Here is a 16,941-nt window from a genome sequence, read left to right as displayed (position 1 = left end):
CGACAGCCCATTTCTGATAGATTTAAAGAGTACAGCCAAATCTATTTTAATCAGCAAATGGGACATAACAGTAACCCATAAACTTGCAACGTTTTTTAATCCAAAATATAAAAACCTAAAATTTCTTAGCAGTGCCAAAAAAGATGAAGTTGTAAAGGAAGCTAAAAATTGTGTTGCGAGAAATTGTCCACAGTTAAAAGATAAGAAGGAAACAACATCTGGAATTCCTGCAAAAAAAAAAAAAAAAAAAACCACTGAAGTCTGACGTACTTTTTAATGAATTTGAAGATTGCTCAGAAGATGAATCGACGAGAGATCTTGACTTTGCGTCAGATGAAATTCTCAGACATACGAATTATAAAGTCCAATTTTCGGAAGGCATCGACCTGATAGCTTGGTGGCATGGGCGTGAAAACGTCTATCCACGTCTTTCCAAACTCGCATACTTTGTGCACTGCCATCTGAGAGAAGCTTCTCTACTGCGGGACAAATAATGCACGACCGACGCACATCTTTGAAGCCACAGACAATTGATGACATCATGTTCCTGCATAGTAATCTTCCAAAGTAAAAAGGTACTTGTACAGCTTCTCTTACTTCACTGTATTTTTGGGCTTATTTGAATTAGTTACAATTTTTTTCATCTGATTCTTTCTTTTACAGAATTTGAATCAGAAGCAAGCAGAAGATGAAAATATTTAATCTGAAGCCTATGAGTTTTTATTGTAATACTTATAGTAAAGAATTTCCTCGACATATTGTTAGTATTTTTACTATTCCCAACAAGAACTTTTAAGTAGCATTAGGTAAAAGAATGAAATATTTAACAAGCAATTTGTTTTATTGTAATTTTCATATTAAAGAGCTCAATTTTAAGTTTTTACTCTTCGCAACAAGAACATTCAACAGCTGACACGTCAATAGTATTACACTAGGTAATGATGATCTCTTGAAGTGCCTATCTAAATTTTAGCGTGCACTACAGAACATTTGCAGCCACCGAGCATTGTCGCTCTTTGTGAACAGTGAAACAGCCCGGCCGGAGCAGTGGCACGGCGGGCCTTGTGATTAATTACAAGTGGGACTTCAAACTACGGCTCACGACCACCGACAAGCTGTGACTGCGATAGCCCGTGAAAGATTATTCTGATCACATTGAAAACTTACACAATATTCAAATCATCCAAAATAATAATGTGTCTTTTAATTTACCAGCCAATTAGTAAAGATAAGGGCTGAAATTCATAGCAAAATTGAACATTTTAACTGTAACTTGGTATTGCTTAACAGGGAACAGTGCCTAACATTTGAAGTTATGGGACAGTGGTTATTATATAGACGATCTTGAAATTGTTTGCAGTTCCATTAAACTCTGAAAAAAAATTATTTTTTAACATTGAAAGTATTAACTGCGAAATCTACTGCAAATTTTGTCTTAGTAATTTAGACCAATGTTGAGGATGTTTTAAAGTGCGAAAAACTTTGTTGAGAATGAAACAGACATTTCATTTATCACCTGGGCTTAATTCGATAAACCAGCCAAAAGGTGAGGTTCGAGATTTCAATCGTATTTTTAGCTAAAGCTAAACGGACTCCTAATTTCTATAACCACCGACTTTGTTGTCACTCTTCGGAAGACGAGTTATTTCTTCCAGACAACGTCAATTATTGCTGGCAGTTTAACTTTTTCACAGGTGCGCCAGCGTTTTGCAGTGTAGGCCTAATACTGTAAATATTTTCTCCTGGAAATGACGAGGACTGAACGCGTAAGCTATAATATAATCATCAGCTGACATGAATGGCTTGAAAATTTGACACATCCAAGCAGTGAGTACAAAAAACTGTCGGTAAATGATGCAATGTGCTAGTAACAGTTTAAAACCATCGTCATTTTCAGCTGCCTTGGCACAAGAGCAGTGAAATATAATTTTTTCTATACGCGTATTTTCATCATTTAATACTATTACATTGAATTTTATTTTTTTAAATAGTGTTTCCAATCTCACGAGATCCGAGCCCCTACTGTGTGTGCTCCGGAGCGCCAATGCTTTCCTGTTTGGAATGGTCTGCTTTAGAGTAGGTATAGAGCATTTCCTGTGAATTAAAAAGTCAAAAGAGTTAAGTTGTCGCAGAAATGGCACCCTAACAATAACTATGTCATTACATACCATAATTCTAAGTACTACTGTCTATTACTATTAATCATTCAAAACTTAAATACATGCAGATGCGGATAAGGAACTTGCGGATGTGGATTAATTGCTGCGGATGCAGATGTGGTTGCAGATTAGGACCTTGCGGATGCGGTGCGGATGCAGACTGCACTTTTCTTATCCGCGCAGGCCTCTAGGCATAAGCATATGAAAATATGCGAAGTACACTGCTTTTCGTGTTGAACTGTCACTTATTTCAGATACTGTTCTAATGGTAAATAAAGCAGCATTTAGTTTCTGAACAAGCTCCTGAACATGGGCTTTCCACAACAGCTTACTATCTATCCGAATGCCTAGGAACTTGATCTGTTCTGTCTCGCTTATAATATGCCCATTCTGTCTGATCAAAATATCGGTTCTTGTTGAATTGTGAGTTAGAAACTGTAAAAACTGAGTCTTACTGTGATTTAGCATCAAATTATTTTCCACAAGCATTGAACTTATTTCATGAACTACATTATTTGATAATGTTTCAATATTACACACAAGATCCTTCACTACCAAGCTGGTGTCATCAGCAAACAGAAATATTTTTGAATCACCTGTAATACTAGAAGGCATATCATTTATATAAATAAGAAACAGCAGTGGCCCCAGCACCGACTCTTGGGGAACGCCCCACATAACAGTGCCCCATTGGGACTGAACATCACTACCACTCTCATTATTGCGGAGAATTACCTTCTGCTTTCTGTTCTTAAAGTAAGAGGCGAACCAATTGTAAGCTACTCCCCTTACTCCATAATGGTCCAATTTCTGCAGTAATATTTTGTGGTCAACACAGTCAAAAGCCTTCGTTAAATCAAAGAAAACACCTAGCGTTCGCAACCTTTTATTTAATCCGTCCAAAACCTCACAGAGAAAAGAGAATATAGCATTTTCAGCTGTTAAACCATTTCTAGAACCAAACTGTACATTTGACAGCAAATTATGTGAATTTAAATGCTCCAGTAACCTTGTATATACAACCTTCTCGATAACTTTAGCAAACAACAATGGCATAGAAATAGGTCTATAATTGTCAACATTATCCCTGTCTCCCTTTTTATGAAGTGGCTTCACTACAGAGTACTCCTAAAGGAAAAGTTACAGATATGGCTAAGTACTGGGCTAACATACATAGAACAGTACTTCGGTATTCTGCTAGATACTCCATCATATCCATGAGAGTTCTTGGTCTTTAGTGATTTAATTATTAACTCAATCTCCCTCTTGTCAGTACCAGCCTCTGAACACTTTTTCTACAAGCGCTATATGATTCCCTGTTGGGACTAGGTTTCTATTTAGTTCACCTGCTACATTCAGAAAGTGATTATTAAATACTGTACATATATGTGACTTACCAGTAACACAGACATTCCCACTACACACTGATTCCATATCCTTGACCTGTCTCTGCAGACCAGCCACTTCCTTTACGACTGACCGTATGGTTTTAATTTTATCCTGAGACTTAGCTATTCTTTCTGCATACCACATACTTTTTTGCCTTCCTAATAACTTTTTTAAGCACCTTACAATACTGTTTGTAATGGGCTGCTGCATTTAGATTTTGACTGCTTCTAACGTTTTGATATAATTGCCACTTTGTTCTACAGGATATTCTTATCCCTCTAGTCAGGCACCCAGGCTGCCTGTTTGTGCTAGTACCCTGTTTTGAACGTTCTAATGGAAAGCAACTTTCAAAGAGCATGAGAAAAGTCTTGAGGAAAGCATTATATTTATCGTCTACTGTATCAGCACTATAAACATCTTGCCACTCTTATTCCTTGATAAGGTTTACAAAGGTCTCTACAGCAACTGGATCAGCTTTCCTAAAAAGTTGATAACTATATTTAACATGTGTTGCAGCACAAAAATATGTTAAGAGTTAAAACTTGTGCATCTTGATCTGAAAGACCATTCACCTTTCCGCTAACAGAATGCCCTTCTAGTAATGAGGAATGAACAAAAATGTTGTCTATGGTTGTTCTACTGTTCCCTTGCACTCTTGTTGGAAAGAATACGGTTTGCATAAGATTATATGAATTAAGGAGGTCTACCAGCATCCTTTTCCTTGCACAATCACTTATACAATTAATATTGAAGTCACCCGGAGTCTGGGGATCTATAAATAACAACAGTTAGAAGATTAACTCCACTAAATTTAACAACACCTGCACAACAATCAAACACCTTTTCAGTGCATTACTTTGAAACATCAATTGACTTAAATGGGATACCGTTTTTCACATACATGGCTACTCCCCCACACCGCAAAGAGCTCCTAGAAAAGCTGCCAGCCAACCTGTATCCTGGTAAAGAAAGCCTCTGAATTATCTCCTTAGTTAAGAAGTGTTCATTTATACCAACAATTTCAGAGTCAACATCTATAAGCAGTTCACTAACTTTATCTCTAATACCTTGTATATTTTGATGAAATATACTAATTCCCTCATTACTCGGATACCTAAGCTTTGTCGAAAGTGGTTTCTTTGTTAGAGAGACTTCCCTTAAGCAGGAATACCTATCAGCCGACTTCAATCTAAAAAAAGGTGCAGCTCTAACACCCACTAGTACAGGAATTTTGTCATTAGGTGAAGATCGTACATAGTCACTTCCCCTTGAGTGTTCCTGTTGCTCTGGAGAGGAAAGTTTCATACTGTTGGATGAGACAACTTGAGGTATGGGCTCTAAGAGTTGCCTATTTGTGTTGAATAATTAGAGTTGACCAAACCAGCTGACATAATCTGCCTCTCTGAACACCATGTGACCACTGGTATAGATATGTTAAATGTTATAGGATTCAAGTTAGCTTCTTATCTCTGTAGAGAAAATATGGAGAAAGGAATAGTTGCCACATTTGTCAGAAAGTATTTTAATTTCAAGAATACTGATATTAATAAATTTTGCTCTGAGCAGCACTGAGAAGCTGGTGCGACAGAAGTTGTATTGTATAATACGTCCTTTATAATAGTAAATACGTACAGAGCACCTTCAGGAAAGTTTAACATCTTCATAAAAAAATTTGGAAACTCTGTTGTCCCACCTCGCAGTAAAAAACAAGGAAATGGTGGTTGCTGGTGTTTTGATGTGGATTTATTGAATTGATCTGTCAGTGAACAATTATTGCCATCAGTAACACTGTCATTCAATTTCATTCCTACTGCAAACTTTGCAACTAGGGTACATATGTGCTCCAAGACTGCTATTAATAATACCTTTGTAGACAAGTTTACGGAAAAAGAGTCATATCACAATACCAATAGCAAATGGGCGATCCGACCATGACTTGCAGCATCTAGTGTTAAATGCTGAAACTTGTCAGGAGATATATATATATATATATTAAGGAGGGTAATAAATCAGTCAAAAATTGAGAATTTTAGGAGACAGCTTAAAGACATAAACTGGATAGCTGTTTACAATACTTCTGACTCAAACGGAAAATACAAAGCATTAAACAATAAAGTCACTTCCTCTTTTGAAAATTGTTTTCGCCTGAAGATAACTCACACAAAACAGAAGTCTAAAAATAAACCATGGATTACACAAGGAATAAAGATATCATGTGGGACAAAAAGGAGACTGTATCCACTGTCTAGGAACAGCTCTAATGTTGGCATTGTAGTGCATCACAAAGAATACTGCAAAATATTGAGGTAAGTAATCCAGAAATCTAAGCAGTTGTATTATCTGGCAACAAAATAAAAACTACAAGGAATATAGTCAAGACAGAGATAGGTGGGGTTGAAAAAGAAAAGGAACAAATAATTCTAAAAATAAATGAGACATTGATAACAAGTGCATGTAAGTTGCAAACTGCTTAAACAAATATTTTGGTTCTGTTACTGAGAGCTTGGGGTTATCAGGTTCAGTAAACAGAGCAATGAACTGCCTGAGATCAGTCTTTACAAATAACTTCAGTAAAATGGAAATGACTGTCACGTCTCCCAAAGAAGTATCACCCATCATAAGATCCTTAAAATCAAAGTATTCTAGTGGTTATAACAACATATCAATGAAGTTAATCAAAGAGTGCTTGCATGAGTTGAGTTCTTTCTTCAGCTATTTGTGTAATCAATCTCTTATCAGCAGAACATTTCCTCTCTGGCTAAAATATGCTGAAGTTAAGCATCTTTACAAGAAGGGGATACAGAGAGAGGATTCAGAGAGATTGTCAACCCGAAGTCATCAATCCCCTAGACTTAGAACTAATTAAACCTAACTAACCTAAGGACATCACACACATCACTGCCCAAGGCAGGATTCGAACCTGCGACCGTAGCAGCAGCGTGGTTCCGGACTGAAGCGCCTAGAACCGCTTGGCCACAGCAGCAGGCATTCCTTAAGGGTTCTGACATAGAGAAGGCTATTCAAACATACAGTGAAAATGTCCTCAATTCATTAGATAACAAATCAGCAACCGGCATTTTCTGTGACATGTCAAAAGTCTTTCACCATATGAATCACAGCACTCTCTTAAGCAAATTAGAATATTATGGTGTACCCAGTAGTACTACGAAATGGTTCGATTCTTACCTAAATAACAGGGAGCAAAGGGTGTTGTAGTGAAATAGCTGTATAGTTAGGAGTCAATCTTCATCTGACTGGGAATTAATTACTCATGTTCTTCAAGGCTCCATCTCGGTCCATTGTGTTTTCTTGTGTTTTTCTTTTATTCTGTTATGTTGCCAGATGCAAAGTTTGTTTTGTTTGCAGGTGATACAAACATTGCAATAAGTAGCAAGTCAAGTACAGATTTAGGAATGGTGACTACTCAAATTTTCACAACATTAGTAAGTTGTTTAAATCTAATTTACTGTCACTGAACTTTGAAAAGACCAACTATAAGCAGTTCAGGACATGTAGAGATTTCCTTACAGCATGTATGTAAGACATGAAGACATGCAGATAGAAGAGGTTGACAGTGATTCGGGGACCGCAGTTCGATAATAAATTCAGTTGGGAAGGGCATGCCACAGAATTGCTGAAGTACCTAATAAAGTTTATATTTGCAGTGAAATGATGTTAGATGTAGGAGATACATCTATATAAAAAAAATTTAAAAAAAACCTTACACATTTTGCTTACTTTCATTCTATTATGTCATATGGGATCATATTCTGGGGTAACTTGTTAAACCAAGCAAAAGTTTTTAGTGTGCAAAAAGCAAGTAATAAGACTCATTTGTGGTGTAAATTCAAGATCATCATGCAGAAATCTGTTCAGGTAACTTTGTATTCTAACCACTGCTTCTCAGCATATTTATTCCTTAATGGAATTTGTTGCAAGTAATGTGTCTCTACTTCCAACCAACAGCTCAATACATAGTATCAATACTAGGACTAAAAACAATCTACATAAAGACCTAAAATCACCTTTATCCAAAAAGGGGTCCAATATCAGGAACACACATTTTCAATAACTTGCCAGCAACCATTAAAAGCTTGGTTTCAGATAAAGCACGATTTAAACACAGTTTGAAGGACTTTTTAATAGGTAACTACTCCTACTCTGCAGATGAATATCTTAGCAGGGACTGTTTGACCAGCTTAATTTAAAATGTATGTTAGATTTCAGTTTTGACACCACTTTGCCACAACAGTCAAGATTAGATATGTTGTTTATGATAAAGTTATCAAAAGAGCATAACTATGTTTCATTCTGACAGCATATTAATTCTGTAAATATTAGCAGCTCCACCTCACTGTGATGTATTCACATATTTTGACAACCTTCTGACAATGATCAGGGTAGTGAGTAGTAAATTCAAATTTTTTATGCTTTTTATTTTAGATTTTCTGGCTTGTTCCACAGCCACGAGAATCATCTCATGTTTGGGTCTATGAAACGAAAACTGAATCTAATCTAATATATTTAATCTGAATTATTCACTACATAATATATTCGTGAAATGTATATCCTTAACTCCCATCAAGCTTTTATATTCAGCATGTTGTAACTTCGCCTTGACAACATTCATGAAATTAATCTGCCTCAGTAGCAATGTATGTACATTCTTTACACACTAACCTAAAACTGAATGCTGCAAAAGATGGCTTCCTACTGCAATTATACTACTCACACGGACATAGTAAGGACTTGTTAATACATGTTCTGCATGTGATTGGCTCCTACCATGTTTCTCGGATGACAGATTTATAGTCTACGCACATTATCATGTAGGGCTGAGAGTTGAAGGTCACACATTTCACTGCTTAGAAACAAAGGGAAGACGACAGGAGGAGAACCTACCCCTCCCATTGGCCAGTTCTGCTGTTCCTTAGTATAGTAGCTACTTTCATGCGTTTTAACAGCAGATTACATCTTTATTTAAATTTGCTAAAAATTAGAGCAGTTACAGGCACTGAAATTTTTTGCAGGAATTTATGACTTCCAAATTAACTCTCTCTCTCTGTCAATCAAACGAGAATAAAAATAATTTATTTCTATGATAATTATATAGTTCCATAACATTCTGGGTTTTTTCAATTACCTCCTGCATTGATTTTTTTTTTTTTTTTCTCCACACATTTTTTCCTTAGGACACTTGCAACAGTCAGTGAGCAAGTTTTACCCATACTGGGATGTGCCAAAGATATGTTACTAGCAGAATTCTATGAACAACAGAAACTACTTAGATACTGACATCTTAGATATTCGGGAATCCAGCCGGATGTTCGTGTCGTTCTCACACGATATTTCCACAGTGTGCCTCGCTGTCTTCTTCAGGTGCTACCTGAGACTGGTGCTTGGGTCGATCGAGTCCAGTATTTATGCGTGGAAGGAGATGGGCATTCCCTAATCGGTCCGTGCTGAGTCGAGTGTTCCGTCTGTGGTCTGCGCCCACCAGACTCGGCTTCAATGGATCCCTCCAGTCGTGGATGTTCTGACTGCCGTCCGCACCCGTTTTGGCCGTCGTCAATGGTTGTGGTCATCATCTGAGGTGTGTCAGACCCGACCTGAGATGTTGGCGAGCGCGGACCACAGACGGAACACTCGACTCGGCGCAGACCGATTAGGGAACGCCCAGCTCCTTCCAGGCATAAATACTGGACTCGATTGACCCAAGGACCAGTCTCAGGTAGCACCTGAAGAAGACAGCGAGGCACACTGTGGAAATATCATGTGACAGCGATGCAAACATCCGGCTGGATTCCCGAATATCCAAGATGTCAACAGATCATTGGGAAAGCATGAAGAATTATACTTAGATACTGTTAAGCCTGTTGATCAAAGCCAGAGCACTGGCATTCTTTTGACACAGTACCATTATTCAACATGACCCCTCAACTGAATAGTCTATTTCATAGATATCTTTAACATCAATACCTCCATACTACTTTTTTTATATTTTTTATTTTGACTAGTAGACCACAGTCTACATGAAGGATCTGAAGTTAAAACACTAACTGCAGTCAAAAAACTGCATACTAAGAAAACTAGCATGAGGGACAGATGAGACTCCTACAATGCTAACTTATGCAAGCTGCCAATGGGTGTGGTTTACAGTTACCTTCCTCTTACCTGCTATGAAAAGCTGAGTGTGTATCTATGACTAGTGTTTGTAGGATGTAGTGTTGTGTTCGTTGTTTAAGTTGAAGTGAAGGAAGAGGGTGAAACATAGCACCAACACAAAGCGAAACCTTGGAAACTATCTACAAGGAAAGCTTTTGAAACTGCACATGAACTAAAGTTTTGACATTATGACTGACCATTTTAAATGAAGTACGTTTTGTCATTGTGAGGGTACACATGTATTTAACATATATGAGCCTTTGTATCCTCAGCAGTCTTCTATGATTGAGCAAGCGCAAGTATTTTGGACTAGGTTTGGCCAACTTATAACTGGTGTTTGTTACTTGATATAATGACATAAAGCTCTTTTCGTTTGCTGAGAATCTGTACAGTTGAGGTACTCCTGGAGCATCATGCGGTGATGCCAGGTCTCCTTACTTTGTGCTTTTGTCATATACAGTGCTTCCTCTGAACTTTCAACACTGTGCACCACTTCATGGAACCCTCCTGGCGAAGTTCTTTGCCAAGGGGCTTCCCAACTATCAAAGAATAGATAGCAGATTCAATGTAAAACATTTCAGTCAGTTCACAACTGAGAACATCTTGGTTTTTTTAATGGGGTAATTGGAAGTTCAAAGATTGATACATATACATACATAATAAATGTCATTGTTCAGTACTTGGACTTTCTATCAGTAGCTGGGAAATATTGCAAGAAGAGTTTTTTGAGATTTTGCAGGTTTGTTGTCTGATAAGCGCTGGGGCTTAACTGCAAGAAGTTGTACTTCATCACCATAAACCCTCTCATCACACACTGATGACAGAAAACATTATAACCACTGCCCACTGTCAGGATGAAGGCTGCCTTGTGGTGTTCAGGACACACAATGCTGTAAGGAAAGTATAATAGTGGAGCAGAGAAGAATGGGGAATGATTTTAGTCTCGGTAAGGGCCACAACTGGGGAAATCCACTGATGTAAGTGACTTTGACAAATGGCAGATTGTTATGGACCAATGCCTCAGAATCAGCATCTCGGAAACAGCGAAACTGGTGAGCTGTTGGTGTGCTACTATTGGGAGGAGCCACAAAAACTGGTTGAAAGACGATGATACGACCAGTAGCCAACAAGCTTTTGGATGTCCACAAATGGAGAGGTCAGAGGCTCGGCCTCTCTGTGAAGCAGAAGAGGCTGCAATCTCTGGCAGATCTCATGACTGAAAACAACAATGGTGTTCCAGAGCATACCATTCAGCACACACTGTTGAACGTGGGACTCTGCAGTTGCTGACTCCAACACAGTCCCATGTGGATGCACAACATTGTCAATTATGATTGCAGCGGGCACAGGAACATCAAGACTGGACCAGGATCAATGGAAATCAGACACTTAGTTGGATGAACCATGTTTCTTGTTACACCAGGCCAATGGTAATGTCTAGATTTGCCATCATCAAGGCTGCTCGAAACATGCATAATGCAATAAACACAAGCTGGTGGGAATAGTATTATGCTATGGCTGACATTCACCAGGGCTTTCAAGATACCTGTGTTAGTAGTCAAGAGTACCGTGATGGCTGTGGACTATGTGAACATTTTTGCCAATCACGTGGATCCCTTCATGCTTGATGTTTTACCTGACAGTGATGGCATATTCCAGCAGAATAGCAGTCCATATCACAATGCTAGACTCACATTACAGTAGTTTGACGAGTGTTATAGTGAGCTCATGTTGATGTTTCGACCACCAAATTCGCCTAATCTTAATCCAATGGAGCATATTTGGGATGCTGTCCGCAAAAACCTATGCTGTCAGCAAAAACCTCCGCACTGACACTCCCAAACCATGTGCCAATAATTTTAGGGAATTCAGCAACTTGTGCATGGACACTTAGTGCCACATATCTCTGGAAATCTGCCAACAACTTGTCAAATTCAAACCACACATAACTGCTGCCATATTGTATTCCAAAGTTGAAACAATACACTGTAAAGAGATAGTTATAATGGTTTGGCTTTCAGTGTATCTGGTCTTAAAACAGCATAACAAAATCTAAGAGACAGCGAAACAATTGCCTGCACAGTTTACAACTGCCTTCTGACTTGCAGTTTCCTGACAAACAGTGTATCTGTGACAGAGAGCAGGTGGTCCATAAGCTAGATATCTGCAGCTGCTGATAACCATTCCCATTATGTATTTTGCTATTGCGAATGAGATTTTTTTAGTTCTATATCTCTAGATTCAGAACCTTTGCAATTAAGTGTACATGACACTACCACTAATCACATTACTGGGGCTAAGCGCAACCTCGTTCGGTAATATGTAAATGTTTATGGAATAAGTATATTCTTATTTCTTGAAAATGATTAAATTTTGAACACTAATGTATGCACTTAAGTGGATTACTTCACCATACATTCTCAGATCTTCTAGACATAGAAACATATACGAAAACCAACTAAAATTATGTAACAACACAAACCGTTATCCATGTCTCCATCAGAATCTGCACTTTCAGGCTCCAGCATACTATTCCTTCCTCCTAGGACAGAGCAGGAAAAACATTGTCACTGTGTCAACTTACTCCTTTGTTAACAAATATTAAAACTTCTACATAACTAGTTTTCAAATAATTTTGTTTTGTTTTAAAAAAATTGCTTCTTACAAGCACCAAAAATTTACTTTCAATATCTGAGTAACAGATTACATAAAACCAAAAGATTGAATCACTACATTTAATTTATGAAATTTTAACATTTTAACATGTATCTAAACCCAAAGTCAGTTTCATAATCAATAATTTTTATGTTGCATTACAAGGTTAATTGGTGAGTCATTATCACAAAAAAAAAACTGTTTCCATTGTCATTCTATAAGCCTTTGACAGAACAGTTATTCTCAAAAAAAATCAACTTAGCTCATTTTTCTTGATTTCCTAACCTTTTTTAAAAATAGGATAACATTTTAAATGTAAGATGGTCTCTATTATATCTTGCTTAACTTTTTTACACATTACTTAAAAGTCTATGCTGTATATGACACCTAAATGCCACAATTAAGCAGAAGCAGATACACACAGCTTTGCCAAACAGTAATGCAGCAAACAATGTGTCATCACTGATTGCCACAGATATCACAAAAAGCTTCCTCCCAAAAACTGACACTACACGTGCGAGTTCTGTTAATAGAATCAGATTTACAGGGAAGGTGGAGGGGGGGTGGGGGTGAGGGGGGGGGATTTAATGGGAGGGTTTACAGCAAATTTTATGACACAGGCTGCAACACAGACGAAACAAAAACATTATGCTTGTTACAGTCCACAACATCAGACAAAAAGTTTCCTGAAACAGGATGGCCAAACTATTAAAATGAAGATTTCATGTACCCAGGCCACATCTAGATACCATCTTCAAACATACAAAAATTTGAGAAAGGTACACAAGGAAAGAAGTTACAGAGGTTCAAGCACTACAACAGGTATGCAAGTTGACAGCTAATATGTGGCATTTAACACAAAATTTTGATGGACGATTGGATCACCTTCTGTACAGTTCACTACCATTTAACAATGGAAGGACCTGATTAAGTACCAACTGGACTCTTTGCTCCTCATATACAAACAGGGCAAAGACCACTGTTCAGAGGCAAATTTCATAGGTGTGAAGAATAAACTAAATGACAATGACAATAATATTTCCGTTTTCTAAGGAGGAAGTACATATAGGTACTCCTAGACGAAAAATAAGAAAAACTTCGAGTTTTGATAGCCGACCACAGTTTCACAAAATTAAGGATTAAATAGTACCCTGTATGATAGATATATTAAGTAAGGTGTTTGGATGGAGGCAGAGCTGATTATCAGCAAAAAAGGCTCATAAACAGATCTTGTTGTCACTAAACTGTACAAACCTATCTGTCAGCTGAATACTGGGAAACATACAGGAGCATCTCCTACATGACAAATGAATAGGGCTTATTAAACTCAGAAAAAAATCATCAAAAATTCTGCTAACCAGTCAGTCAATGGAAACTGTAAATTATGACGATATTTATGCTGTGGACATCAATATCGAATTTGCTAGGGCTTTTGATGAGTTCTAGTACTCCCTCTCATTCGTGAGGCTTAGGAAGCTGAAGATAACTAAAAGTTTATATGGCTGCTTCAGACTGTACTACTGTTATAGAGTAGGAATGAAGACATCTGATATGACAAGCTCTTATCTGAGATATACAACTTATATATGTGAATGAGTATCGAAGGTAATGTACAAATCAACCAGCATTGAAACTAAAATTTACCGATAAATATTGTAAAACTTTTATCATTAGACCATACTCACCTCTGTCGTTGATTTCGGCGTAAGTGGGTGGGCGTTCAAATTTCAGCAGATGAGACCCACTTAAATCCTCCGAAGGATGCACCACAGAGTTCTTATAAGGATCGCCGGTGCCTACAGGACAATGTCCGTAGAAGGACCGTTAGTGATATTTAGAAACTGGAATACAGCTTATCAATTTACAGATCACGACAAGAGGGTGTGGAAAACTGGCCTAAGAAAAACAAAGTTGAGAAAATTACAGAAGTAACCGGCCAAGGGGCGAGTCACAGACAATGGCTAGGAACAAATTGTGTGACAGAGGAGAGAGGAAGCTACACATCTATGGTAGCACAGATACACGGAGAATGTTTACAATATTCCACAAAATGTGGAGAAATAAGTCACCTTATTTCTTTAAAAGAGACAAATCACATGCCCACAGGCAATAGACTGTATGTCAATTATCTTGGCAAAATCGATAAAAGAAGCAATAACAGATGATCTGAGGAGAAATCTAGACACCTGAACATGTAGTACTTCAGAGCCTTGTTCATAAGGTCATTTGACTATGAAGAGAGTTAGTTTCTGGGGTTCTGGTGATTACAGCACATACGTTATGACGCATGTACAGTCCTGGATAGATTAGCGACACACATTCCACAACAGTGCCATAAAATTACCTGAATTTTCAAACATGAGGAAAAGCAGAAACTTAGCAATGGCTAAAAGCACTTCAATATTCAAACCTATGTTACCAAAAAAGAAACTTGAAGAAAATACAGCCAATCCCTAATTTTGTCTTGCTATTGCCAGCGACAGTCTTCACAAGCACAACGTTCACAGGATGCACAAAGACTCCTGGCTCCCAAGTTCCTCAAAATACTAGCAGTTCACGCAGTTTGTATATTTCAGAAGTGGAGCTTTTGCAACATATGCTCTCATCGCAGGGAGGAAAGATATCAGGTTGTCGATCATCATCATCATCATCATCATCATCATCATCATCTGAAGTCCCAGGCAATGAAGAGGATGGCAGTTGCATCAAATGGACAACACACAACTCATAATCAACCTTAAGATTGGTTTGGAAATCTGCAGAATGATAGTCAAACCAACTTTTAGTGGCAGGGATGCTGCAGCACTTGAGGTGTGGAGCACCGGACCATGACTGGGTGGTGTGTACTTTACATGTACGTACTTTATATCAGAACAAAGTTGTAGCAATTAACATCTGTCATTGCTACACTAATTCTTTACTCTGGCAATTTCTCTTTAATTGAGGTAATTTTGCAGTTTTCTATTCTTAGTATATTATACTTTCCTTTCCAATCGTTCAACACAAATGATTTCTATTAAACCAGAAACAAAAAAATAAAATAAAATAAAAAGAGAAGAAGAAGTAGTACAGTATTAGAACTATAAAGCCAAAACAAGCAACATCAACATCACTGGTTCAAAGAGAATGATCAGAGGAAGTTCCTGAATGGGTGAACACAAAAAAAAAAAAAAAAAAAAAAAAACTATAATGGTGTTGCAATGTTAAATAATGAGTTTAAAAAAGCATAACAAAGTACATTAAAAGCTTGCTGCTAATGGAACAAATGAATCAGAAAATACCTAGTCATTTGTTTTGTGCATCTATAGGGTATACAGGGTGGATAAAATAAAAATGGCCCAGAAATAATTTGGAAGACTGACGTGTAAATTCCTCTTATTAATGAACAGGAGAACTGTCCATCACATAAAATGCTAGAATGTAATTTTGATGCAGCAATCAGTTGCTGTCACATGTCTAGGTATGCACATTTCCCCTCATGCTTTGCCCTGAGTACTTCACTGTGTCGTTAAATTTGAGTGAGAGAGAAGAGCGGACACATATGGTGAATAGCTGAATGCAACACAAAATGCTGTCCATGATACAAAAGCACATGTTCACTGGTGAGTGTAATGTGAAGCACAATTTGTGGAAAATTTGTGCAGAACTATTTATGAGAATGGATGTTTTTTTGGCAAAACCGCCACCAAAGTCTGCAATATAAAGAATAGAGGCTAAATGATGTGAAATGGACTCTGTAACGAATAATAACCTTAATCAGAAAAAAAGAGTTCAAACATCAGAAAACATTGTTGAGTCTTAGTGTAAATTTTTTACAAGACAGTTGCAATTTGCGCATCTGTAGTAGTAGTAGTAGTAGTAGTACTAGTACTAGTAGTAGTATTTGTTGTTAGTCTTAGAGTGCTCAGTGGTTGAGATCATTAAAACCCAAGCACAAACAGAAGAAGAGCATATAAAATAACACACAAAGTACATTAATATTAGTCAAACAAAACAACAACAACAATAATAATAATAAAAGATCTACAAAGGGGTACTAAAGAGTACATATATCAGAATATCACAAACACTACACATACTAGGTCCTCTAGCTAACGAAAGAATCTATATATCAAATGACACTGCCTATAAAGAAACATGTTGAAGTCTGACCACATTACCTGCTGGTTGAAAGCAGGTCATCATGGTTAAGTCAGTAGCTTCATGAAACACAGCTTGTTACTCCTTATTTTCACCAATTTATTTCTTACTGATGTGTGACCCCATGTCTCAGTAATGAGACCTGTCACTGCCTTTAAGGAGATGGTTCATTGTACCACAGTGTGAATTATATATGTTACAATGGCAGCTGCATTTCCTAATGAGTTTTTCAAAGATGGTCTACATCCTTAGCTATCTTCTAGAATGACACACCTTCCCTAACCCAAGTATGCTAATAAAGGAATTATAGTGTCTAACTTGTTTTTTCACTGAGTACATGCTACACACAACCATCTCTGTAATCAGGTCGTTAACACATGCCTCTATGGTGGCACTCTTAGGACGTAATCCAATTCAAATTCCAATGAAGAAT

General features: G+C 37.5%; 1 protein-coding gene across 2 annotated transcripts in view; it reads right to left on the bottom strand.

Moving 5' to 3' along the window:
* LOC126458251 (afadin-like) overlaps positions 1–16,941 on the bottom strand; it is a 111,153-nt gene that overhangs the window by 44,172 nt on the left and 50,040 nt on the right. The window contains exons 3-4 of one of the 2 annotated variants that reach the window (XM_050095168.1): positions 14,054–14,164; positions 12,196–12,255 (exon numbers count right to left, since the gene is read on the bottom strand). In XM_050095168.1, the coding sequence (XP_049951125.1) occupies positions 12,196–12,255; positions 14,054–14,164 (171 nt within the window). The remainder of the gene's footprint in view (positions 1–12,195; positions 12,256–14,053; positions 14,165–16,941) is intronic. The other variant, XM_050095177.1, reaches the window with a different exon arrangement.

The sequence above is a fragment of the Schistocerca serialis genome, chromosome 1 (assembly GCF_023864345.2).
Source record: "Schistocerca serialis cubense isolate TAMUIC-IGC-003099 chromosome 1, iqSchSeri2.2, whole genome shotgun sequence".
Classification (NCBI taxonomy): domain Eukaryota; kingdom Metazoa; phylum Arthropoda; class Insecta; order Orthoptera; family Acrididae; genus Schistocerca; species Schistocerca serialis.
This window is presented reverse-complemented; position numbering and strand designations above follow the sequence as displayed.